The sequence below is a fragment of the Sorex fumeus genome, unplaced genomic scaffold (assembly GCF_029834395.1).
Source record: "Sorex fumeus unplaced genomic scaffold, SorFum_2.1 ptg000051l, whole genome shotgun sequence".
Taxonomy (NCBI): Eukaryota; Metazoa; Chordata; class Mammalia; order Eulipotyphla; family Soricidae; genus Sorex; species Sorex fumeus.
This window is the reverse complement of record NW_026606108.1, coordinates 19437204-19462194: the sequence shown is the minus strand read 5'-3', so window position 1 is coordinate 19462194 and position 24991 is coordinate 19437204. Positions and strand designations below refer to the sequence as shown.

General features: G+C 41.0%; 1 protein-coding gene across 1 annotated transcript in view; it reads right to left on the bottom strand.

Annotated features, from left to right (window-relative positions):
- Positions 1 to 24991, bottom strand: part of HSD17B4 (hydroxysteroid 17-beta dehydrogenase 4) — a 65565-nt gene that overhangs the window by 12940 nt on the left and 27634 nt on the right. The window contains exons 11-20 of the mRNA XM_056124288.1: positions 24500 to 24628; positions 22558 to 22658; positions 19256 to 19492; positions 17107 to 17158; positions 13031 to 13102; positions 11276 to 11379; positions 8254 to 8319; positions 3020 to 3089; positions 2298 to 2404; positions 484 to 570 (exon numbers count right to left, since the gene is read on the bottom strand). Of these exons, the coding sequence (XP_055980263.1) occupies positions 484 to 570; positions 2298 to 2404; positions 3020 to 3089; positions 8254 to 8319; positions 11276 to 11379; positions 13031 to 13102; positions 17107 to 17158; positions 19256 to 19492; positions 22558 to 22658; positions 24500 to 24628 (1025 nt within the window). The remainder of the gene's footprint in view (positions 1 to 483; positions 571 to 2297; positions 2405 to 3019; positions 3090 to 8253; positions 8320 to 11275; positions 11380 to 13030; positions 13103 to 17106; positions 17159 to 19255; positions 19493 to 22557; positions 22659 to 24499; positions 24629 to 24991) is intronic.

Below are 24991 nucleotides of genomic sequence, written 5' to 3'. Positions count from 1 at the left end.
CCATGTTCCAACACCCGTCCCTTCCCACCACCAATGTCCCCATTTTCCCTCCCAGCCACCTGCCTCTATGGCAGACACTTTTCTTCTCTATCTCATCACTGCTGTTCCAATTCTCTTTGAAGCCATTCCTCACAAATGAACTAAATGCTTGTCCTATTTATATCTTAGAGTCAATCTTCAATTTTTTGAAGATTGTATTTTGAACAATTTGACTATGATTGCGCCCTCAAAATAAATATCTAATTGGTTGGATTTTCCAAATAGCTATTATCAATTTGGTTCAAAAAAAAAAAAAGGAAAAAAATATTTTAAAGACACATAGGTCTCTTATTTTTCCAGTAAAGGTGAGTACTGACTGAAATAATGACACCTTCTAACTTTTGTCTCCAAGCCTGAGTACTAACCACTAAGAGCTAGCTGGAACAGAAACAGAGGATATATATGAAGCAGGTGACAAAACAACTACAACTCCATTATGCATACCTTGGTTTGAAAATGAATTCTATTTCCTTCCTTCCACATCTCAGTTTGTAGAGTTTGTCCTGGATATACTGGTTTTGCAAAACGAACCTTTACGAAAGAAAAAGAGTATTAGGGTTGAAAATATTTTGAAAACTTTTCTACTTGAAGGAGAAAAAAATTGGATGGGAAATTAGAGCACTGGAAAAAAAAACAGCAATTTAAGCAATTTATACAGAAATTACTAAAAATAATAATGATAATATAATAAAATCAGTAAAGAAAGGACATAGCAAAACTGAGTTAATTCTTTGCTCTTTCAAAGTATGGAGTCAATATATGCTGACAAATAAAAAAAACAAAAGCATGATTATCTTAAGTGGAGTTAGACAGGTGATCACCGAGACTGGCTCACAGGACTGGAAAGCAAATCTGGAATACAGGAAGCCTGTACCGATTCCCAGAATCCCTAGTACAGGTCATTCTAATTCTACTGGTCCTAGCACTACTGGGCAGGCTCCGAAAACCAAACAAAACATAAGGCACTAAGTAAATCTCATTAATGAAATCTGTAGTACATTTAAATGAGAAAATTATGCTATTTTTTTTAATTGCAAAGCTATCTACACTGCTTTCTAGTTTTTCTGTGTATATATTACTAGATACCAATAAAGAGTCTTACTAAAAAGAAAAGCCTAAGAATAAAGTGTTATCAAGGGAAAGACATAAGAAATGCATTTTTACTGTTTGCGCAGAACATTATTCATCAAAGCCAGTGGAGCTATTTGACAATGTCTTAAACTTTTTTAGTGTACATAATTTAATTTATACTTCAACAATATCACACACATATATCTCTTTGGCATTCTTCATGGGTACAAACTTAAAACCAATTCAGAAATATAGAAAATTCAACAAGTAACTATCAAGTTGATACAGAAATGTTTATTAGTATTCAAATATGCCCACTACAGAATTTTTATTAAAGTGAAGCAAATCACAAAAAAGTAATAATTAGCATAAATCTCAAGGAAATTTCATTTCGATTTGTCTTTAAGGGCCTCTACACATTTTTTAATAAACTGAAGCAAATCCACAAAAACAATTAAATCTCAAGAAAATTTCATTTTGATTTGTCTTTCAGGGTTTCTTCTTTTGGGAGGTTGGAGTGAGCTGGTACTTGAATCCAGGACATCATACATATGAAACGCAGACATATATTTTTTTTTCCAGATTACATTTCTTTTTCAATTACAAAGCTCTCATGTTTGAGTTTTAATCATACAATGATGTAACACCCATCCCTCCACCAGTGTACATATTCCACCATCAATGTCCCCAGTGTCCCCCCACCCCCACTGCACCCCTTCCCCTGCCTCTATAGCAGACAATTTCCCCCATACTCTCTCTCTACTTTTGGGCATTATGGTTTGCAATACAGATACTGAGAGGCTATCCTGTTTGGTCTTCTATCTACTTTCAGTACACATCTCCCATCCCGAACAATTCTTCCAATCATCATTGACTTAGTGATCCCTTCTCTATCCCAGCTGCCTTCTCCCCTAGCTCATGAGGCAGAAGAAGCACAGACTCTGAGCTCATCTCTGGCCCCTGCTCTCTAGTGGTGCTCAAGTATAAAGTCAGGGGTTACTCCTGGCTCTGCATTCAGGGATAACTCCTGGCAATGCACACAGGACTATATGGGATGCCTGGGACTGAACCCGGATCTGCCGTGTGCAAGTAAGCACACTACCCGATGTACCTGTTTTCAATGAAATCACTAAAATCCCTTTACTCTCTAAAAATAAAAGTGCCACTGCGCCATACTACACACATACCTTAATAGCCTTGAATCTTGTCACATCATTATCTGCAAATTGCTGCAGAACATGCCTCGCAGAAAACCCAAATGTGCATAATCCATGTAAGATGGGTTTTTTAAAACCTAGACAGGAAATATAGAGATTTTTTCATGTTTAAGTAGTTAAATCAGGGTTCAAAAATAATGCCTCCATGGTTTCCTTGACATGAATTCTATTTTAAGGAGTAAAGAGAATATTTTACAAATGATATTTCCTGAGATAAGTATGAAACCCGAGGGCTCAGGGTGAGGGTGGGGAGGAGGCAGGGGAAGGGGGATGTGAGAGAGTGAGAACACAAAGAATTATTTCCTCATATTTAATTACTATATAAAGAATTATCTGAGTTAACTGTCTGGCTTTGGTTGTAAAACAAAGTCATTCTTGGTGATTTCAGTCTCCATGTGGAGATGGCTCCTTCTCTAACCCTTCCGTTTCTTGCCCTCTCCTCCAACACCCTGATCCCACACTAACCAATACCCCCTCCACTGCTCAATCCTTGGCTTTGCACTAGCAGGACTTTCCACCATACACTGAACTTCTTCAAGTACATCATTTTCTGGATACCACATTCCCCGCTTCCCTTGTGACTTCCATAAGTGCAAATTCAAACTGCCATGATATGTAGCAATGTCTTTAAAGTATGTTATTTAGGTAACAGAGCTAATAATTTTCGTTGGTATAGACTATTAGCCACTCACCTGCTACACCAGCAAACATAGGATCAATATGTAAGGGATTCCAGTCTCCGCTGAGGCGGTACAAGGCAGCCTGTGGAGAGAGTCAAAAAGAATAACTAGCGCTCAGTGCTTTCTTGGAATCCTTTACATAAAACACAGAAAAAATGTAACGTGCGGGGCTGGAGCGATAGCAGAGCGGGTAGGGCGTTTGCCTTACACGCAGCCAACATGGCCGATCCAGGTTCGATTCCCAGCATCCCATATGGTCCCCCGAGCACCGCCAGGAGTAATTCCTGAGTGCATGAGCCAGGAGTAACCCCTGAGCATCGCCGGGTGTGACCCAAAAAGCAAAAAAAAAAAAAAAAAAAAAAAAAGTAACGTGCATACAAACTTACTTGCATATACGAGTCTGCATTTAATTGTACCTAACTGAGGCTCTGATGAAAAAATAGCGTTCTAACCCAAAAGAAAAACCATAAATCAAACGCTTTTGTAACACCTGCCATTGAGTGTGGGGGGAAAAGGAGAATGCCAAAGAAGAGAATGGGCACTGGAGTTAGGGCTGGATAGAGGAAAACTGCCACTGCCACAGAAATTAACATCTGCAGATATAAAGCAAGGACCTGGAATCTGAAATTTAAAAAAAAAAAAAAAAAGACAAAGAATATAAATGACCCATAAACAAAAAAGAAATTAGAGGATGGTGAAGCTCAGGAAAGAACTACTTGGCCCTGTATATGCTAATCTCCCAAATGCTATTAAACTATTCTGCCCTTTCCTCATCCATCTAAGGCTGTCTGCAAGAAACCAGTGGGGTAGGCGATTTACCCCAGTGCTCCAGCAACGTATTTAATTGCAAATACAAGAATAAAAACAGAAGAGAAAGAATATATAAATGTTAAATATCCTCCAGAATGTATTTAATGTCTCCCTCAAAATGGGAGCAATAAAGGAAAAGGGAACAAGAAAATAAAATGGGCTCTATATCATACAGGAAACAAGTAGGAAGCAAAAGACACCAATAAAAACAGAAGTGCTGTGGAGTGATAAGCTGAGGTAGGAGCAATGAGACTGTCACAAGTATAGGACTTTCCTGTGTACCAGGTCAAAGCGCCTCGAAGACAAGAGTTCCATAAAGCTGTGTAACTGGAGATGCACAGCAAACAGTTGCAGGAACCTAGAGAGAGGTCCGCCTGAGACACCTCTGTGGAAAGGCACTGGGAGACGGGATACCCCAAGACAAAAAGAGTCCCATTCAGAGGAGAGGCATGAAGGCCCCAGGGTTGGGACAGCAGCTGGATCCTGGATCAGCATGTTCAGTCCTCATAGGAGATGACAGAAAGGGCAAGTCACAGCTGCTGCAGGAGGGCCACTCAGGCAACCCACAGAACTAGGGCAGAACATATAAGATACACATGGCACTTTAATGAAAATGTACATTATAATCTACAGTCTAACTAAATGCCAAGAGTTTCTTTAATAACGTGATAAGCTATGACCCTGTTAGAGTAGGCAGTATAAGCTATGTATTGGAGGAAACCACAGGTAACTTGTTTTTGCTCTCCCCAAACGCAGAACCTGACATCTAATGTCTGTTTATTCTTTGATATTTCTAGGTTGCTAGAAATGAATCCTCTGCTTACTGATTATGAAAAAGAGTCAAGTATACTTGAGATTAAAAAATATGGCCACCAATTTTCTTCCTGGAAAAATTACTTCCATCTCAATTCTCAGAGCAAAGTGTCTGCTAGAGTGAGTGACACATTTCCTCCCCAATTCCGACTCCTTTTTAAAATGCTGGCATACGCACGGGAGCCTTGTGGAAAGCAGGCTTGAGCCGGGCTCGGGGGAGTGGCGGGGACCTCATGGGAAGGGGGGCTTTGTGGGCCGTCCCCCACGCCCCACCGAGGTCGCCAGCTGCCCCCCACAAGCGGCTCTCCGGCACGGCCACAGCCCCGGAGGCACAAGGACTTTGCACAGAGAACCAGCCGCTTGGAGCAGAAAAGCAAATGGACTTGTGTTGATCCGCGCCACCAAGCCTGCCCGGAGGGGGAAGGGCGTTGACCGGCCCGCCCGCTCCTCTCTGGAAAGAAAGATGGCGGCCGCACGGGAGCCTTGTGGAAAGCAGGCTTGAGCCGGGCTCGGGGGAGCGGCGGGGACCTCATGGGAAGGGGGGCTTTGTGGGCCGTCCCCCACGCCCCACCGAGGTCGCCAGCTGCCCCCCACAAGCGGCTCTCCGGCACGGCCACGACTCCAGGGCACAGAAACCAATCTCTTAACTAGCTAACTTTTAATAGAAATTCTTCCAGGGTCAATAAGTAAAATAGCAGAAATTCAAAACCACGCGGCCGCAATAGCGGCCGCGCGACATCATTTTATTCTTAAACCACGTTGTAGAAAGCAAATCATTTCACAACGCTGTTTCAGCATGTCTGATGGGGGGGGGGGGGTGGGTCGTAAACTCTAAACAATAATTGTGCATCTTCTATCGAAATAATCTATCTAGTCAAAGTAGATAGAGTATTAACTAGAACTCATCTGCCTCACAAGAATTGGGAGGGGTGGGAGGTGGGGGTCTATTGGGGTTCGGGGTTAAAAATGAGTATTGGTAAAGGGAAATGTGTTTGGTATCTACATGACTGAGACCTAAACCCGAAAGCTCTGTAACTTTTCCCACAGTGATTCAATAAAAAAATAAATAAATAAAATGCTGGCATAGAGGCACCGACACCCAACACCAGTGGCTCTCACTTGAACGTGGCTAACTTACCACAAACTGCAGTGCCCATCCACAATCACCTGCTCCTATTGTCCAAACTGAAACCTCCCACTATTCCTCCTTGCACACACATCCTGATCTCTCGCCCCACGGACACTCGTTCCTTTTGATCCCCTTCATCAGTTACATCCTATCAATCCTGGTGAGCATGCCCTCAGTGAATATCTGCAACACAGAATCTACAATTCAAGGCCTTTATTGAATCAATCATTGCTTGGAGTAGGCGCCCTAGTTATTCAAACTGCCGTTCCTTGAGTATCCAACTGTCCATTCAGTCTTTGATTTCTGTCTCTTCCACCACAGGATGCAGGTGAAAATAGCCTAGAGCACTGTCTGTAGCACTGTCCTCCCGTTGTTCATCGATTAGCTCGAGCGGGCCCGGTAACATCTCCATTGTGAGACTTGTTACTGTGTTTGGCATATTGAATATGACACAGGTAGCTTGCCAGGCTCTGCCGTGTGGGCAAGATGCTCTCGGTAGCTTGCCAGGCTCTCTGAGGGGGGAGGAGGAATCGAACCCGGCTCGGCACGGCAAATGCCCTACCACTGTGCTATCGCTCCTAGTTTCCTGAAACTTCTGCTGTTTTATTAAAAAAAGGTTTTGGAAAAAGCTGCCTGTAGCTTTCACAATATTCACTATGATACAAAATGGCCAAGAGCTGGAGTCACAGGATAGATACCCATTATTTACACATTTACACACACACAAATTAATTTTAAAAGTGTGCATTATCACAGCAAAAAAAACTCTGCTAAAGGTAACACAAAGTTCTATCCATCTCAAAAAGAGTCAAAGAAAGCAAATCTCCCTCCTTACTGTGCGCAGAAATTCAAGCCATGGAAAACTATTCAGCTTTTCTTATCTACAGCAGATACACTCTGTTTATCAGTACCCCAAGAATAATAACAGCATTGTTGGGTTCTCTGAGCCATAAAACCCCGAAGTCTTTTCTCTTCTTTACTGCCCTGATGAAAGTATTCTGTGAAACTTTAATTAAACATAAACACGGGTGCATTCTTAGGAAACTGATAAGAACCAGTAAGGGATGAGGGAAAAACATTTAAGGCGAAAACTGAATCTGATGGAAAAAAGTATTGTTCATCTAACTGAATAGAAAAACTACCACAACAAAAGTAGGTACCAACTTTATAATTCTTCTGGCTCATGAAATTAAATTTCTATTTGCCAGCAGACTATAAATCTTATGTAGATTTTTATATCAAGGATAACAAAATTAGCTTCCCCAAAACATGTGAACTTGTCTAATCATCAGCGGTCATGAAATGTTCCTCTGAGGATGACTTCAGAGCTTTACAGCTCTGTCTACCTGGTTAATCTCCTGGTCACTGCAGAGAAGGATCTTCAGGTCTCTGAAAATCGATACTACTTTTCTCATCTTTATCATTACCTTGGGTTTCTTAAATCTTTGCATGCTCACAGAAGTTGCCACCTGACAGAACATTTTATCTCTCCTTAGCCTCTTTCAGGATCACTGTTGTCTTTTCACTCAAGTTAGCAAAAACAAGAACAGTCTCCAAGTGATGTGACACAGCTCGGCACTCCCCTACTTCTCCCCGCCCCCTCCACCCAAAGGAAAGCTGATTTAAGTGTGTCTTTTGATTATTTTTATCCTACCCTTTAAAGTGAAATTCTTCACTAAGTCTCCTTCAGGCCAGCCCATACTCCACTGCCAACAAGGCATGCTGCTTTTCTGAGTAACCAATAAAAAGTCTTTTCTTTTTTCGCTTTTGCTGTCTAGTGAAGACTGGCAATGGAAACTCTTTTAAAAAGTGCATTCTATAACATAATATGAAACTAACACCCAAAGACAGTAGAGACAAGGGTCAGGAAGACTGCTCCATGGTTAGAAGTCAGCCTCATGAGCTGGGGAGAAGGTAGTTGGGACAGGGAAGGGATTGCTACGTCAATGATAGTTGGAGGGATGCTCGGGATGGGAGATGTGTGCTGGAAGCTGAGTAACGGACCAAACACGATTGCCTCTCAGTACCTGTATTGCAAACCATAATGCCCAAAAATAGAGAATAAGAAGTCTGCCATAGAGGCAAGGAGTGGGGTGGGGGTGGCAGGAGGGATACTGGGGACGTTGATGGTGGAAAATGTACACTGGTGGAGGTATGGGTATTAGATCATTGTATGACTGAAACTCAATCATGGAAGCTTTATAACAATACCTCATGGTGATTCATGGAAGGATCAGAAGGATAGGAAGGATCGGACGGGAAGGAAGGGAAGGAAGGGAAGGAAGGGAGGAGGGGAGGAGGGGAGGAGGGAAGGGAGGGAAGGGAGGGAAGGGAGGGAAGGGAGGAAAGAAGGAAGGAAGGAAGGAAGGAAGGAAGGAAGGAAGGAAGGAAGGAAGGAAGGAAGGAAGGAAGGAAATGACCACAAAACTCATTTCCATGCTATTGAAGGGTACATGAAAGGGATCTGGAAGCACTTCAGAGTTATAGTTTTTACCTGGTTCAGGGAGGTGGTGTCAGTGAGCACGGCATCTGGGGGTCTCCTGGGGATGGCTACAGCATCCTAGAATCAAAAGCATTGTTTACCTTTTAACAAGGCCATTGTTAACTGTTTTCACCTACATTGGCATTTCATACACAACCAGGCTCCACTAAATAGAAAGACCTTTTGTTTTTTAAGTATTTTATATACAAGAGGAAAAGGCATTTGAAAATTGTTTAAATGGCTGGCTTCATTTGCATGTAGAATTTGCCTCTAATAAGCCTAAACAGAAAGAATGATATAACCAGATCCGCTTTCTAAGCAGGCTGTCTCAACTACAGACCACACCCCTCCACCACCTCCAGACAGGCCAGAATATTTTCCAAAGGGGCTACAAGAAAAATCACATAAATGGGGACCCTGGCATGAGACTGGGGGCCTAAAAGGCAGGTCAAGGGAACACAGGAAGGCAAAATGTTAGGAGGGGGCAAGAGAAAAAGACCGGGAAACACAGTTCTAGGCCACAAAGGAGAAAAAAGACCTTTTCACATTCGTTTTAAAGATGACAACTATAAAGAACAAGATAATCAAGTCACATCTAAATTTGATAGTTTTTCATGGTGTCTAATAAAATTTTTAAAAATTAAAAAATTAAAAAAATAAATTTGATACAGTTTTGATCACATTCAATATAACTTAATATAACTTAAAACGCATTTGACAAAGGCTGTGGATCACTTGGAATTTATATCCTACTTGGAATTCATTGAGTTTTTCCTCAAATGATCAATTCTTATTCCCCGCACATGTGGGGCCCAGGGTTTGCAGCATACATACAAAAAATACATTCATACGGTTCAAATATACTGAATTGTTCTAGTAAGTTCTTCATTTTGTTGTATTTTTAGCTTATAATATCCTTTTTCTTTAAATAATTTCCAATTATAAATTTTTCTCTATTTCTCTTATTATCATTATTTCCTCTATTTAAGAGTGATTTCCTCTAGTTACTTAAACATATTTATGGCGGTTACTTTGAAATCTTTATTAAGTCTACTCGGGTCCTTTCCATTGCTTGTCTTGTACTGTTGACTGTGTCTGGATCTTTCTCTCCTATTTCTTTCTTTCTTTGTTCCTTTCCTTCTAGGCACTAAAGCCTGGCACTATACCAGCAATGTCAGGAATCAATAACGGGGATCCCGCATGCAAAGCATGTGCTCCAGCCCTTTGAGACATCTCCCTGCCCCTCTTTCCTCTTCCTTTCATGTCAGGGAAAGCGTCCACAACTCTAAAGTCCCTTTTACCTGAAGTAAGGCTTCCACAGCAAATAGCTGGTGGCCAGCATTTTTCTGGAAGGTAAGTATGGCCCTACATATATGTATGTGGGGGGGGGGGGGGAGAGATGGGGGGGACATGCACACATATGTGCATCCCACATGTACAGGGAGGTTAGGGACAGTGGGCCCCTGCATTCCTCACTGCAGGAAATACAAGTGTTCCGCCTCTCACGTTGCATCAGTTAAAGAAAAAGAACTTTAGCCCAAATGTCACATTCTCACTGTTTTTAGCAAGACCATGGACTTTCCATGAAATTTACATGCAAGTGGTACTACATAGAAAGTATTATGTTAAGCGAAATGAGTCAGAAAGAGAGGGACAGACATAGAAAGACTGCATTCATCTGGGGAACATAAAGTAACAAAATAGGAGACTAACATCCAAGAATAGACAAGATAAGTACCAGGAGGTTTGCTCCATGGCTTGGAGGACAACAGCACATGCTAGGGGAAAAGGGAGCTCAGATAGAGAAGGGAGCACCAAATAAAGGGTGTTGGGAGGATCCTCCCAGGATGAGAGATGCATGCTGAAAGTAGTCTATAGACCAAACATGTTTGCCACTCAATGCCTCTTTTGCAAACCACGACACCCAAAAGGAAAGAGAGAACAAAAGAGACTGCCCTGCCACAGAGGCAGGGTGGCATGGGGGAGATGGGGGTGGGAGGGATACTGGGACCCGTGGTGGTAGAAAATGGGCACTGTGGAGGGATGGGTACTTGATCATTGAATAACTGAAACCCAAGCACAAAAATTTGTAAGTCTACAACTGTACCTCACGGTGTTTCACTAATAAAAATTAAAAAATAAACAAAATAAATAAAATTTTTTTAAAAAGACCATGGACTTTCTTGAATAAATATTTCTATTTTTAAGGAATAGGTACCTCCCAAGCAGCACTCAGATGATCCAGACACCACTGCTACTGATACCCGAAAAATGCTATATGGTCACTGCTCAGCGGCCATGAGGACTACACTTGGGGTGGGTGAGGGTGTGGGTGTGGGGGGCAGATGGTGCTAGGTACTATACCCTCCTGACTATGCAAGGCATGTGCTCCAGCCCTTTGGATTCTCTCCCAGCCTCTTGAATAAATCTCTCTTCAACTGTCTAAAAGCCTTCATAACAATTTCCAGAAGCTAAATATTTCTTTTTTAACTTTTACCAGTTAGGGCTGTTTCAGTGGAGACAGGTTCTAAGGAATATTGCATTTACTACAGCATAATCTTCCTACCCCAAATAAATTACAAGTAATTATTAAGTCAAATGAAAATATTTAAATACTTAGATGTAATTAGTGTATTAAATCTAATTAAAATACAAATAAAACATTTCTAAGAATTTGAGAACTCACATAAGGAAAACACTTAAATCACTATGAGTTGAATGGTTTTAATTTACACACGAATTACTTGTGTGTGTCAGGTTTATCTAGAGTCTTTGGGTGCTACTATGTGTATATGAAAAAGAATATTTCCTTAATAATATCAAGTATTTTACTGAGATAGAGTTTAAACACACACACACACACACACACACACACACATAGTTACATGTTGAAACATGAGCACAAAAACAGAAATCAAATCCAAGGAGCATATTCTGACTCAGAAAATGAGGGTTCCTGAGGCTCTCTGTGCAATGACACACATGGCCCTTCAGATAAACTTCCTCCAATACACAATATTCAGTCACAGTCTACCTTGGCTTTATCCGATGTCCGTTTTCCACCAATACCTCCAGCGCCAACAAGGAAAAGAGAAAACTGATTGTAGCAAATAAGTTCCTTATCAGAATAAGCGTAGACTGAAAAGTAAACAAAAAGGAAAGGGGGGAGACCAAGTCGTTATAAAAAACATTAAGTAGATCCACGACCACCACCCCAACTGTCTTTCACATTTCAAATCTCTGCACCGCAAATGTTTCAAACACTCCCAGTCTCAAACTGCCAAGCATGCTGCGAAAACACTCAAGAAAAGCAGGGATGTCTAAGAGAAAATAATGGTATATGGTTCCGAGGAACAGGACCATAGCTGTTTTGCTGATCCATTATATCCTTAGAAATTAAAACAGTACTTGTTACATAAATGAACCAAATAAATAGCTGTCAAATTAATAAATCAAAAAATAAGAGATCGAAAGGGGTTTAGGGTGCTGGCTTTGCATGCACTGGACCCTATATGGCACATAGCTAGGGACTAGTCCCTGAGCACTACAGGGTGTGACCCCAAAGAAAAACAATAATTAAACGAATGAGAAAATTAACAAATACACAAGTCATAAGTGAATGTGAGACAGACATCCATTTCTCTACTGGGTCCTAGAGAGTGACTAATATCTCTATCTCTTGCTCTAGAAAACTAAGAATAGAATCTTGAATTGCATAGTCAAAAAAAAAATCTATTAAAAAAAGGGATGCCTAGCAATCTTCACTTAAAATAAGACCTATATCATTATTATACAGGAAACGATGTAATTTAATTTGTACTTTAAAAACTCTATATACTATGATGCATTATGAAGTTATAGCTAAGTAAATTGAGTGAATCAAAATAAAAAGTACAAATTAAAGCTAAGGTTTAATTTGGGTTTTAATTTACACTTGAGGGGAAAACTAATGTGGGAAACTTGGAATCCAAAATTGGCCAGTACATAGAACAATAAGAAAATAAGAAAACTCAAAAAAATTCTGGAAAAGATGAGGTGGAAGGAGGCAAAGGGAAACAAACATGCAATGCTGCATTCGTAAAAACAAAGCTAAACAGAAAATTCAGCTTGATTATCTGTGTTTGTTTTGTTTTAAATGAACAAAAATGATAAATCCTGTATCCCAAATATCAGACAGCAAACTTTCCACTGTTCATTCCCAAAATTAACAATACATTGTCTCTTATGTTTTTATATATATTGCTTTCATTTTGCTTAGTTACTAGTACATCAACATTTATTAAACATCTATTCTTTTTCCCACTTTAAATAAAATGTAGCTTTGGGGTTTGAACCATGTTCAGAATTCAACATGCTTCAGTAAACAAGATTATAAATCTAATTCCTATTTATAATTATGATTCAGTGTAAAGTAAGTTCAAATTCCAAAGATTTGGATAACGCTACACTCGACAATGCTGGTGAGTGTTGCATACTTTATCAGATGAGACTCTGGTATTCCTGCCTGCCCCAAACACACTTCAACAAGCTTAAGCCGTGCTCTTATATACCCTCTGTTCTGGCTTTGGCTTTCAGTGGCTCATGGCCCAAACTGATCCCCCACTCTTCTCCTTAATATACCTCCCCCCTCATATTTTTTAGGAGTTTATACATTTTTAGAGTATGTAGCTTGTTTTCTCACAAACTGGAAGATAGAAACTTATAAATATATTTCTATGGTGAAGCACTGTTAAACACAAAGCCTATCATTCTAATATTAGTGGAAAAAAAAGAAATGGAAATGAGTTACCATCCATAAGAATTACTAAACCGGATCCTTTATCTAGGATATCAGCAACAACTGCTTCACATTTTAATTTTCCTAAAACAAAAAGTAAAATAAAAAATCGTAATTTTTTCCAAGACCACCAACAATTACATTAAAGCCTGTCAGGACTTAACACCATTTTTTCACCATAATTGGAGTAAAGCTGAAAAAGTATAGTTTGCTAATTTTCCTAAATTCACCTGAAAAAATAATTCAATATTAGGAGCAATGAGAATATCAGCCACTAAATTTGAAACATCAATAACATCAATGAGAAATTGGATGTGAGGTGCTGCAACCCAGCAGTAGTAAGGACTGTTCCTGGTTCTGTGCTCAGGAGTGACCCCTAGTGGTGAGTGATGATCAGGCATTAATTAGATGGGGTTTTTTTTTCTTTATTTGGGGGCCACACCCAGCTGTGTCCAGAGCTCCCCCGCTCTGCACTTAGGGATCACTCCTAGAAGGGGCCTAGGAGACCATATGGAGTGCAAGAAATAAAACCAAGGTCAGCTTTGTACATGGTCTGCCTTGTATACAACCCTACCAACTATACTACCTCTCCGGCCCCTAGGTTTTTGTTTTAAGTAAAATCTTTTAATCAACATTTAAGCTTACAACCACCACCATTTACACCACTCTTTCTCAAACCTTATTCTACAAGTTTCAGTCAGTGTTTCTTTCTAATCAGCTCTCTTACTCAACTCCTTCCAATACCAACTGGTGAGGGTGGGTTCTCATATGTTGGGAGTGATTTCATCATCTTTTTTTTCTCAAACTTGCTTTTGTTTCCTGTATGAATTTTACTATCACCCAGCCTCTAAGACAGAAACTTGAACATAATCTTCAATTCAATTCATTAAATAGAGAAAAGCATTTTGCAAGTCGTGACTATACAGAGGATGGGATAAACAAGATTATACATACTCCAAAGCTTTTGACTTCATCCTGAAGTCCAAGGAGAGCTAGGATTTTTCATATATTTTTCATATATATATGAAATATATCAAGGGTTTTTCCACATATAAGGAAGTGAAAAACAAATATGCATTTTGGGGTTGATATTCTAGCAAGAACAATGGGAAGGAACAAGAATGCAGGCAGTAAGAACATTTCAGGAGCTGATAGATGAACAGGGCCCAAATAAAGAAGTGGAAACAGATTGGCAGAAATAGGATTCTAGATTGTAGCAAAGTTGAGAATATGGCAACTGTCTAATTCAGATTTCTGTCACTGTTCCCTTCTCAATCCATCTTCTCTATCACTACCTTAATGTAAATTACTATTGTTTCACATGATCAACTACAACAGATTTCAGACCCACACAGCCGCTCTGAACAACTTCAAAACACGGTCTGCACTATGTCAAAGGTGATTTTTTTTCTCAAATTCTAATCTGACAACATAACTATTCTCAGGATCTCCACCACAACCTATTCTCACCCTTCCCAAGGTTCTGGGATAAATATTAGTCTCCCTAACGTGAGACTTCCCCCACTATTCATACCAGGTCTTCCAGTCACACAAACCTTCCTTTGCTCCTCCTCAGCCATAATTCTAACCTCAGAGCCAGTGGCTCTGTCTGGAAACTGCTTTTTTTACCTTCTTTGTCTAACCTCTCACCAAGCTGAAATCTTTCTTTCCAATTTCTCCTCCTGCCAATTCTCAGAGAACATTTCTGTAAACCGACTCTAAGCCTCAATGGTATGTGTATGTGTCATCTATAATATTTGATAATGCAGCAGCAAGAGCACATTTACCTGTGCAGAACTTTCATTTAGGGCTTCCCTCCCTGCCAACTAGATTATAAACTCCTTGAGAGAGAGGGTCCAAATCTGTTTCTGTTCTCCTGATACACAGCTCAAGCAAAATTCCTGGTGCACAAGCACAACAAACGGGTGATGGTCTCTGGAGATGAGCAGCGCTCCATACCCAACCAAACACCAACGCCTACTCCCTACACCTCTTTTCAGTTCTTCTACCGCACACATCTAATCGAATGGACAATATCCTGTTCCATCAACCATGCTGGATTATTACAACTGGCTCTTCCTCTATCTTACTGATTTATAATCTAATAAGCATCACAAAAATTAGCCAATTGATGAAATTTGTAAAATCCAAATCTGGTGGCACACTTCTAAACTGCTTAAAGTCCCTTGGTGACTATTTTGCCAGTAAAATAAAACCCCAACTCTTGCCGCTGACTTCCAAGGTTTTTTAAGACCATTCTTAGTTCTCCCCATTCCTACCTTGTTCCCTCCAACCCCACCCGAAACCTTCCATTATGAAACCATGAGCTATTTTCCGTTCCCAGTCAGTATTGTTTCTCACTTCCAAGCCTTCACTCTGTTTCCTTTGTCTAAAAATGCCTTTCGTGTTCCTGTTAAACCTGGTTAACTCTTATTTCATTCTTCAGATCTCAATTTAGATTTCATTTTCATCAAGCAGCTTTCCTCAACTATTCAATTTTCATTCCAGATAAGAGATGTCTTTCCGTGCTCCTATGCCAACCTACCACTTCATCCATCTCCTAGAGCATGTCACAAACACAGGGGTCATCGCTGTCCACTGTCCCTATGAACCACCACAGTCCAAGTTCTGTTTAAGAATGAGACCTCTCCCAGTGCCCGGTGTGGGCACTCACACTGTTCCCCAATCTTCAGCCCCTAAGCATCGCCAGACGTGGCCCACAAACCCACTCAACAAAAAAAGGCAACAAACAACAAAGTCCTTTATATCAATAATCTCCAGGAATGTCAATGGAATGAACACACTGGAAGTTATTCAGCCTGCAGTAATGAAAATCATACCAGTTTGTTAGGAAAGCACAAAAGTTTTAGAAATGAAAGTAGGTCCCCAGCTACTTGCTAACCTCTATATTATACAATGCAAATCACCTTAGATAGTCAGTGTATAATTGCACAATATTGTGACATCCAAACAGAGAAACAAGCATGCCAAATTATACTGAAAGGAGAGAGAAGAAGAGAGAGAGAGAGAGAGACAGAGAGAGAGACAGAGATTTTACTGAATAAGATATTACTGAGAAAAACAAACTGACTGCTCCAGCAGATTTGGTTTTATTTTCTCAAATTCGAAATTCTGGGAACTGCAGGTTCTTGACTCAGAAGTTTAGAAGTGTCCAGCACACGTGTGAGGCTGTGCAAGGTTTAATACTCTATATGACAGATGCACTGGAGGCATTCTAATATACCCAATGTCTGGGACCCCCAGGGCTCAGAGGGAATAAATTCCAGGGGTTGGGGAGATAGTTCAAAGGGCTGAAGCATATGGAAGCCCCAGGTTCAAACACCAGTAGTACTTGCTTAGATACTCTCGATCCAAACACCAGCAGGAACAGCCCCTAGGCACAGCTAGGTGAGGCCCATAGCAAAAAAAAAAAAAAAAGGGTGGGGGGAATGTTTTTCACCATTGCTTGCTTTATGAAAATCACTACTGAGAAAAACACAAAGAACCACAGGAATCACAACTTTTTATACACACTAAGTTTAGAACACAAACATATACACATACAAATGATCCTTCCAGTTGTTAACATATACTTTAATAAATTGCTAGGATTTTGAAGTGAAAGCACTGCACTGTCCTCCCGTTGTTTATCAATTTGCTCGAGTGGGCCCAGTAATGTGTCCATTGTGAGACTTTATTGTTACTGTGTTTGGCATATAAAATACGCCACAGGTAGCTTGCCAGGCTTTGCCGTGCGGACGAGAAACTCTCGGTAGCTTGCCGGGCTCTCCAAGAGAGGTGGGGGGATCAAACCCAGCTCGGCCGGGCTGGTTGCGCACAAGGCAAACACCCTACAGCTGTGCTATCGCTCCAGGATTTTGAAGTAATTTGCTAAATAAGACTAATAAAGAACCAGTTCAAGTCACAAAAATCACTTAGCTTCTATCTAGTCTAAAAACTGACCTGCACATAAGTAACACTGAGGGGCTCTATGGAGGTCACTCCAAGTACATTTAACATGACGAACGGGGGGGGGGGGGAGGGGGGAATAATAGTACTGTTACAGAATTAGTGTTTCAAAAACTCACCTGATCTGGGAAGTGGCTTATGTAACTCCAGATATTGCTCCCCATGAAGAACCTGTTAGGGTAAGCAGAACTTTACTAGCAAGATTCCTTTGCCCGCTTTCCTTCTTCCAGACTTCCTTTGTAGTGGGTATTTCACTGCATTTCACTACTCATTTGCTCATATTATGGTCCCCAAATTATGTATCCATTCTGCTTCTACTTCTTTGTAATACAGAAATCTGCAACCACCCACCCCTCAGCCTATCAGTCAGCTCTCCTTCAGCAGAGGAGAGCTAGTCTCTGTGTGTCTTTCTAGGCATTCAGTAATCCTTCACTGATAATCATGGACTATATGGCAAAAGAGAATTTCCAATGCTTACTACTGTTCCTGGAAAACTGCAGGTACCCAATATGTAGCGGATGGATAAAAATGAATAAACGGGCCATTGCTAGTCAAGTTACTTCATGTCACACAAACCGAACACTAATGACTCAACTAAAACATCAAGGTAAACCTTGAACCCTGTTGACAGTAAAAACACTATCCATGTCAACATATCCTTCACACAATACCTGATACTATCTACAGAGAGCTTGAGCAATAGCACAGCGGTAGGGCGTTTGCCTTGTATGCAGCCAACATGGCCGACCCGAGTTCAATTCTTCCGCCCCTCTCGAAGAGCCCGGCAAGCTACCGAGAGTATTTCGCTCACATGGCAAAGCCTGGCAAGCTACCCTTGACGTATTCGATATGCTAAACACAGTAACAACAAAAGTCTCCAATGGAGACATTACTGGGTCCGCTCGAGCAAATCGATGAACAATGGGAGAACAGTGACAGTGACAGTGATCTACAGAGAGATGGTACACTGTATATTGCCCTCAATACTGCTCCAACCTCAAAGCAAGAATACACAGATAAATGTCTAAAAACAAAAGTGCAGGGAAAATGAAACCTGACCCTTCAGCCAAACTGCGACATGCCTTTGTTTTGAGAACAGATTAATTCCAAGTCTTCCCCAGACTCCAGATGGCAATGGGCCCACAGGACTGTGGAAATAAAGATAGTGGGTAGACTGAGCCCCAACACCACATTGGGCACACAAATGAAACCTCGCTGCATCTGAGGCTGGGAAAATGGGGCACAGACTCCTTAATGCTCACCATACCCACTCTGAATATTGCTGATGATTTCTAACACCTCCCAGCTCTGCGGGACATTTTGGGAGCACTGGTCTGGGCATACTGCATTTACATTACCCAAACGGAAGAATGAAATGCAGCCAACGCCACAGGGTAGTGACTGAAACCTCAAACTGCCAAGCATATTATTATTCTCTCCCTTCCTCCATCCATCAAGCACTCTGGTAGTTTGGAAAGTTCTAATGGGTTCCGCACACCAATGAACCCATCGAACCTCAAATCAGGGGGGGTCTCCGAATACTCAAGAGTCACAGAAAGGGGCCCTGAGCTCTAGGAATCACCAGCTGTCACTGGGCTCTCTCCCTGCCTCCAGGTTTGACATGCAATCAAGTCTCCATACAGTACAAGAGGAGCCTGTCAGGGAACAAAACCAGCCCTACCACAGCTCAGCTCACAGTGCTTCAACTGCCTCCCCTGTAAATCAGGAACATGCTGAATCCCTGCTCAGAGAGAAAAAGGTCCTCTTCTCCTGCCACTATTCCCATGCTCCCTCTATGACTTACTGGGCTCCTTGACACCGAGTGTGGGGGATGGAGAATGATTAGGTATGTGCCTCAAAGGCTTTTACCATGTATTTGACTGTCCTCAAATACTTTCTCCCTAGATAATAACTGAGCCTGTTCCTTTACCAGTTTCACAAAGTAAGGACTATTCTCTCCATTTAACAGATGATGACACTGAAGCTTAGAGAAGTTATTCACCCTTGGTCAAACAGAAAATAAACACCAGGGAGAGAATTCATCACATTACACCAGCACTGTAAAACTGTACATAATCAATGGTTCCTCCTTTTTGCTTACCTTTCCACTCCATTCTCTTCTGTTTTTCTTCACAAAATCAAGTGCTACACTAAGCTTTCAATCCTGAATTAATCAAGATCTACTGTACTCATACACAGATGTGACATTTACCAATCATCTTTCAGGAAACAAAAGAAATGTAAAATAAAGTCTTACACAGTGCATACCTTTGCAAGGTTGACTGAAAGCCCTGGAATCTCAGCTAATCCTCCACTCATCAGAGACTTCTGAGCTATGATAACTCCAAACGTAGGCAAAGGCGAGAAATCAGAACTTCCTTCATAAATAAATTTCAAATCCTTGGGCTCCTTGACCGATGCGCCCACTCCAAGGGCATACATGATGGCTTCCAATTCCGAATAAGAAGAATAAAATGGAGGAAATTTATAGCCGATTGCTCCAGTCTAGGGGACAATGGTAGAAAATAATATTTTTTAATTGACATTTTTGTTAAATCTTTAAAATTCTGACTTTTTAAAACTATTAGCAGTTTATATACCCGATTATTACTTTGGAAAAGGTGTAACTGTCACTTTAATGAACTTGATGGAGTATAATAACTGTCTTGCTATATTTATTTTTCAATAGAAACCAATTATATGTATAAAAGGACTATGTTTACAGAGCAAGTATTCTATTGCTTGCTTCTTGCTAAGAAATACTATGTTTCATTTTCAACTTTTCTGTCTGATGGTTTAGAATCCTATGAATTCAGTCTCTTATAAATACAAAATAAAAAAAAAAACAGGGTTGGAAAGATAGTACAGTGGGTAAGATGCTTGCCTTGCACCTGAAGACCCAGTTTTGATCCCTGCCACCACATACTAGCAAGAGCAAAGAGCCAAGAGTATTCCCTGAGCACAGCCAGGTATGACACAATAAACAAAAAACATTAACTTGTGATAAATAGAAAGTGAACTGCTCTATAAAATCTAATGTAAAAACTTTACTGAGTGAAACACTACTGAATGCCCAAAATGTGACTGGCCTCATAAAGGAAAAGTTTTCTCTTTTTGTAAAAAAAAAAAAAAAAAAAAATTTAACTAAATCACCGTGAGACAGAGTTACAAGGCTGTTCATGATTGCGTTTCTGTCATACAATGGTCCAACACTCATCCCTCCACCAGTGTACATTTCCACCACCAATGTCCCCAGTTTCCCTCCCACCACCCAACCCCTACCCAGTCTGTCTCTATGGCACATGCTCTCTCTCCTCCCCTCCCCTCCCCCTCGTCCTCCCCCACTTCTCTTCCCCATTTTTTTGATAGGGTTGGATGATTTTTTTCTCATAAAGTGCCTCATAAAGGTTTTAGTAAAAATTATGTTTCTCTTTGGTACATCTACACAATGGAGTACTATGTAGCTGTTAGAAAAAATGAAGTCATGAAATATACATACAAGTGGTACAACATGGAAAGTATCATGCTAAGCGAAATGAGTCAGAAAGAGAGGGATTGACATGGAAAGATTGCATTCATCTGGGGGATATAAAGTAATAAAATATGAGATTAATATCCAAGAATAGCTGAGATCAGCATCAGGAGGATTACTCCATAGCTTAGTGGCCAGCTGGGCATTCTAGAGGAAAGGGCAGCTCAGATAGAGAAGGGAGCACCAAATAAAGGGTGTTTGGAGGATCCTCCCAGGAGGGGAGATGCATGTCGAAAGTAGACTATGGACTGAACATGTTTGCCACTCAATGCCTCTTTTGCAGACCACAACACCCAAAAGGAGAGAGAGAGAACACAGGGGATTGCCCTGCCACAGAGGCAGGGGGGGATGGGGAGATGGGGGGATGGGGGGGATATTATCCATGGTGGTGGAAAATGGACACTGGTGGAGGGATGGGTATCTGATCATTGTATAATCGAAACCCAAGCACAAAAAATTGTAAATCTACAACTGTACCTCATGGTGTTTCACTAATAAAAAAAAAAATTATGTTTCTATCTGAAGTTCCTTCCAAGGGATCTCCTTTAACTGAAGATTATCTTTTTCTATTTGTGGATGATATGACTTACTAATAAGTGAAGTGAAAAATTAAAAGTGTGAAAGAATGATAAGAGTATTTTCAATCATTTTTTATTCTAAAGCCAGAGTTGGCAAACAATGACTGAGAGCTCAGATGGTTTTTACAATTTTAAAGAATGGTAAAAACTAAACCAATCAGAAAGAAGGGCTGAGCACTTAGCACTGAGGACTAGAGTGCATACTTTATATGCATGAAGCCTGGTATTTGACCCCAACACCACCAGGAGTCCTCCTATGCTCCTCCTGTAGCCCTGGAGTCCTCTGAGTCCAAATGGATGCAGCCACAGTGGCTCCCAGACTTGCAGAATCCTAATAGCATTGCAAATCATCACACATCACCAAAAGTGGCTCCTGAGCACTGCTTGGAAGCCAAAATAAAAAAGAAGCATGGGGAAAAGAAAATATGTAACAAAAATGACACTGACCGAGGGAACCAAAAAAATTCACCATTTAGCCATTATCAAAAAAAAAGTTTATCAATCCCTGAAGTTAAAAATCACATTCACAAACCAACTATATTCTTGTGTTAATATGGTTTTCTTGGGGGAGTGGCATTAAGCCAAACCTGGTGTGGCTCAAAGGCTGTTCCTGACAGTACTCAGGGATCAAACCACCAAGTAGTGCTGGAGATTACACCCTGGGCTCTGCCTCCTGTACACAAAGGATTCACTTGGTTCTCTGAGCTGTCTCTCCAAAATTACATAATTTTATCATGAGCCACCCTGATTGATAACGCCTAAATCGAACATGTCAAGTACATTCTTTCTTACCATCTGAATACTACAATTTTTTAAGGGTAAATGTAAGTGATTGTAAATCAGCAAACTTCACATGAGCCATAATCAATTTTATCAGAATTTCTGATTTGACAGGAAGATTTTTATTTGCATCCATGGTGAAATATTTTAAAAACACAATCTATAATGATTTCCTTTAACAGACTTGATTCAGAAGAGGTACTAACAACATTTTCCCTACAAAGTCAGAAGGGGCCGGAGTGATAGTACAGTGGGCAAGGTGCTTTCCTTACATGCAGACAACACACGCTCAATCCCTAGTATTACAAAGAGGCCCAAGTACCACCAGGAGTAAGTCCTGAGCACTGCTCAGTGTGGTCCAAAACAAACCAACAAAACAATTTTAATAAGACTCTAGAAAAAGTCAGAAATGTAGAGAACAACACAGGGTTGTCAATGATGCTCAAATAAAGGGGCCGCCATCTGTCCAGCAGCATGAAGAATACAAAGGGAGAGAGCAACATTTAACACTTCTGTCTGATGTTCAGTCCAATTCTACATATACTTAGTGCATAGTTATTAAAAGTTTTGTGGTAATTGGTTTTTTCTATTTAACAATAGCTTGAAAAAGAATTTTTTTTTTTGGCCTGAGAGACAAAAAAAGAGAAAATCTCCAGCTTTAGGCTAATTTCCACACTTACATATCCAGATGTGTCAACAGCTGCTTGGCTGGTTTTATTGGCAGACACTCCCCCATCAGCATCGATTTCACTGAGAGTGGCAATCATACCACTCATTGACTCTAAAACACAATAAAAAAATAACAATAATAAAGAAAACAGCAACAACAATAATGGTTTTGTTAAAGCTGCAACTAAGGAAAGTGACAACAGAATACAAAATGACTGCTATGACACCATTCTGCAAGCCAGCTGCAACCTTCACAGGCACTCTGTAACGGGATGGACGCTCTCTGGCCATCAAGGGAAAAAACTGTGAAAGGCTGAAGGAGACTAGAGAGCCAGGCATCACTGAATCCGCCAGGGTTCCAACACTACAGGGGCTCTGAGCCTCGCTGTTCTTGCAGAGATTTCACCACTCTGACAGGGGGACCCTAGTCCCCAAACATGCAATTTCTGTTGGTGGGGGGCAACAACAAATTGCCCTTCTCTCCCACTACTCCCCACCTCCTCTGGGATTAACAATGGTTTAGACACAGGAACAGCTCCAAAGACAGTACTAAAAATTCCTCTGGAGGAAACTATTATAACCAGTGACTCCAGATAGGACTTAGACACTATAGTTCTAGGCCTAAACTTTTGTTTAAGTAAAAAGATTACTGGCACAGCAACATATGCCCTAAATCTAAGGGCTCAGGGGTCTCCTAACATACTTAGAGCTGCAGGCCTCCATCCTCAAACCACATAGGGGGAGATGGGCTGGGACAGCCTCAACTCCCAGGCTCTCACTGCCCGCTACCCCTTCGTGAGCCTTCCCCAGCCAGATGTTGAGCAAGACACGGCCAGGGGAAGAGAAAGGTCTGCACGCAGAGACAGACCCCTAATCTGCTCAGAGCTCAAAGAATGAGAATGTTTGGACCAGTTATTTCATTTTTTGAGCACTTAAGTATACTAACATCTTTTGTAAAACAAGAATACTGGAAAAGTATTCTGGAAAATCACAATTATACAGAAACGCAGAATTTTTTTATAGCAGTATTTTAAATGTAAGAAGTATTCTTTCCATTATAATCGCATAATTCCATTCACTACTTTCCCTCATAACAGTCTCACACTGCTAAAGCGCCATCGACCTCCCGGGGGTGGGAGAAGGGTGAGACTACCGAACATGGGCGGCAGAAGAGATAGAGCCACCGCTGCTGAGTGCGTGCTCCCTTTGTGTGAGTTTACACAGTAACTTTTACTTGACTATCTCTGTTGTGTATCATAGATGATTCAACAGCTCAAGGTAATAAACTGAAAGAATTTACTAAACACTTTCCAGGAGTTCTGCACTGTACTAGCAACAAATACAAAAGAGAGATACACAGTTTAAAGCCAGCAAGAGAAAGTAAGGGGAGAAATTCAGAGACCACGTCCTTAAGAAACAAAAGCCCTGGAAGGTAGTTTAGGATTAGAGCATTAAGAGCTGAGCAAAGAGAGAGATCAATGTAGTCCAGAATGCCTGGGGAGGTTGGTGGTGGGGGTGTATAATGAACATCTAGGGCTGAGGGTTTTTTTTTTTTTTAAAGAAGACCTAAGATCAGCAGAGGCAGAGATAAAAGTAGAAAAGAAGAACAAAATATGAGAGAAATTTTAAAAAGTGGTGTGGAAAAAAAAGAAAGCATTAAACCCAAAATGCTGAAACTAAGCCCATCTATTCACTAGACAGAAAGGCGCTGAATTGAATAGGCTGAGCCCACACCTGTGGAAAGAGCCATTGGATGCTGAGTTTCTGCACTCTGCACGGGGGGTGAACACTCGCTGCAGTCCTGCCACACAAGGGGGTCGTGTAAACACCTGGAAGACTGCCCGTGGGAATGACACACCCATTTGGAATGGGAAGGGTTCTGACACCTCCTAGAGCAGAGAAGGCACTCTCCTAGAGAAGAGCATGCGCGGCTGCGCTGACTGGGCTTGTTACCTTGAATTTTGCTAGGCTTGCTGGCATTGCGAAAGTCACAGATCTTTGTCCACTGAGCCTTCACTGTCTCTGGTGTCATTGGCTGGTTCTTCTGTCTGACAACAGCGCCAAGGGTCCGCTCCCAGCGTACTAGTTATAGAGACAAAAGTAAGAGACTGAGTTTATGAAAGAGAAAGGAAAATCCATAAATGCCCTTGGGACTGTTTCTTAACTTTCAGAAGAGAATTTCAGGGCTGGGCGAAAAAGATTCTAAACCTCTGAAGGGTTATGCTACCAGCTTTAATATATGCAATTTTCCTAAAACAGTAAATCCAAAAGGAAGTCAACATTTCTTCCCCTTATTATCTGATGCTAAGAGAAATAATCTTCCTCTCTGAGCCTGCCACACATAGAGGTAGAATGGAATGCTGGATCAGAAACATTTCCGAATACAGATCGCTCAGAGACTGCATGCCCATGGATCACTCAGGTAATAAACTTCAAGACCAAACT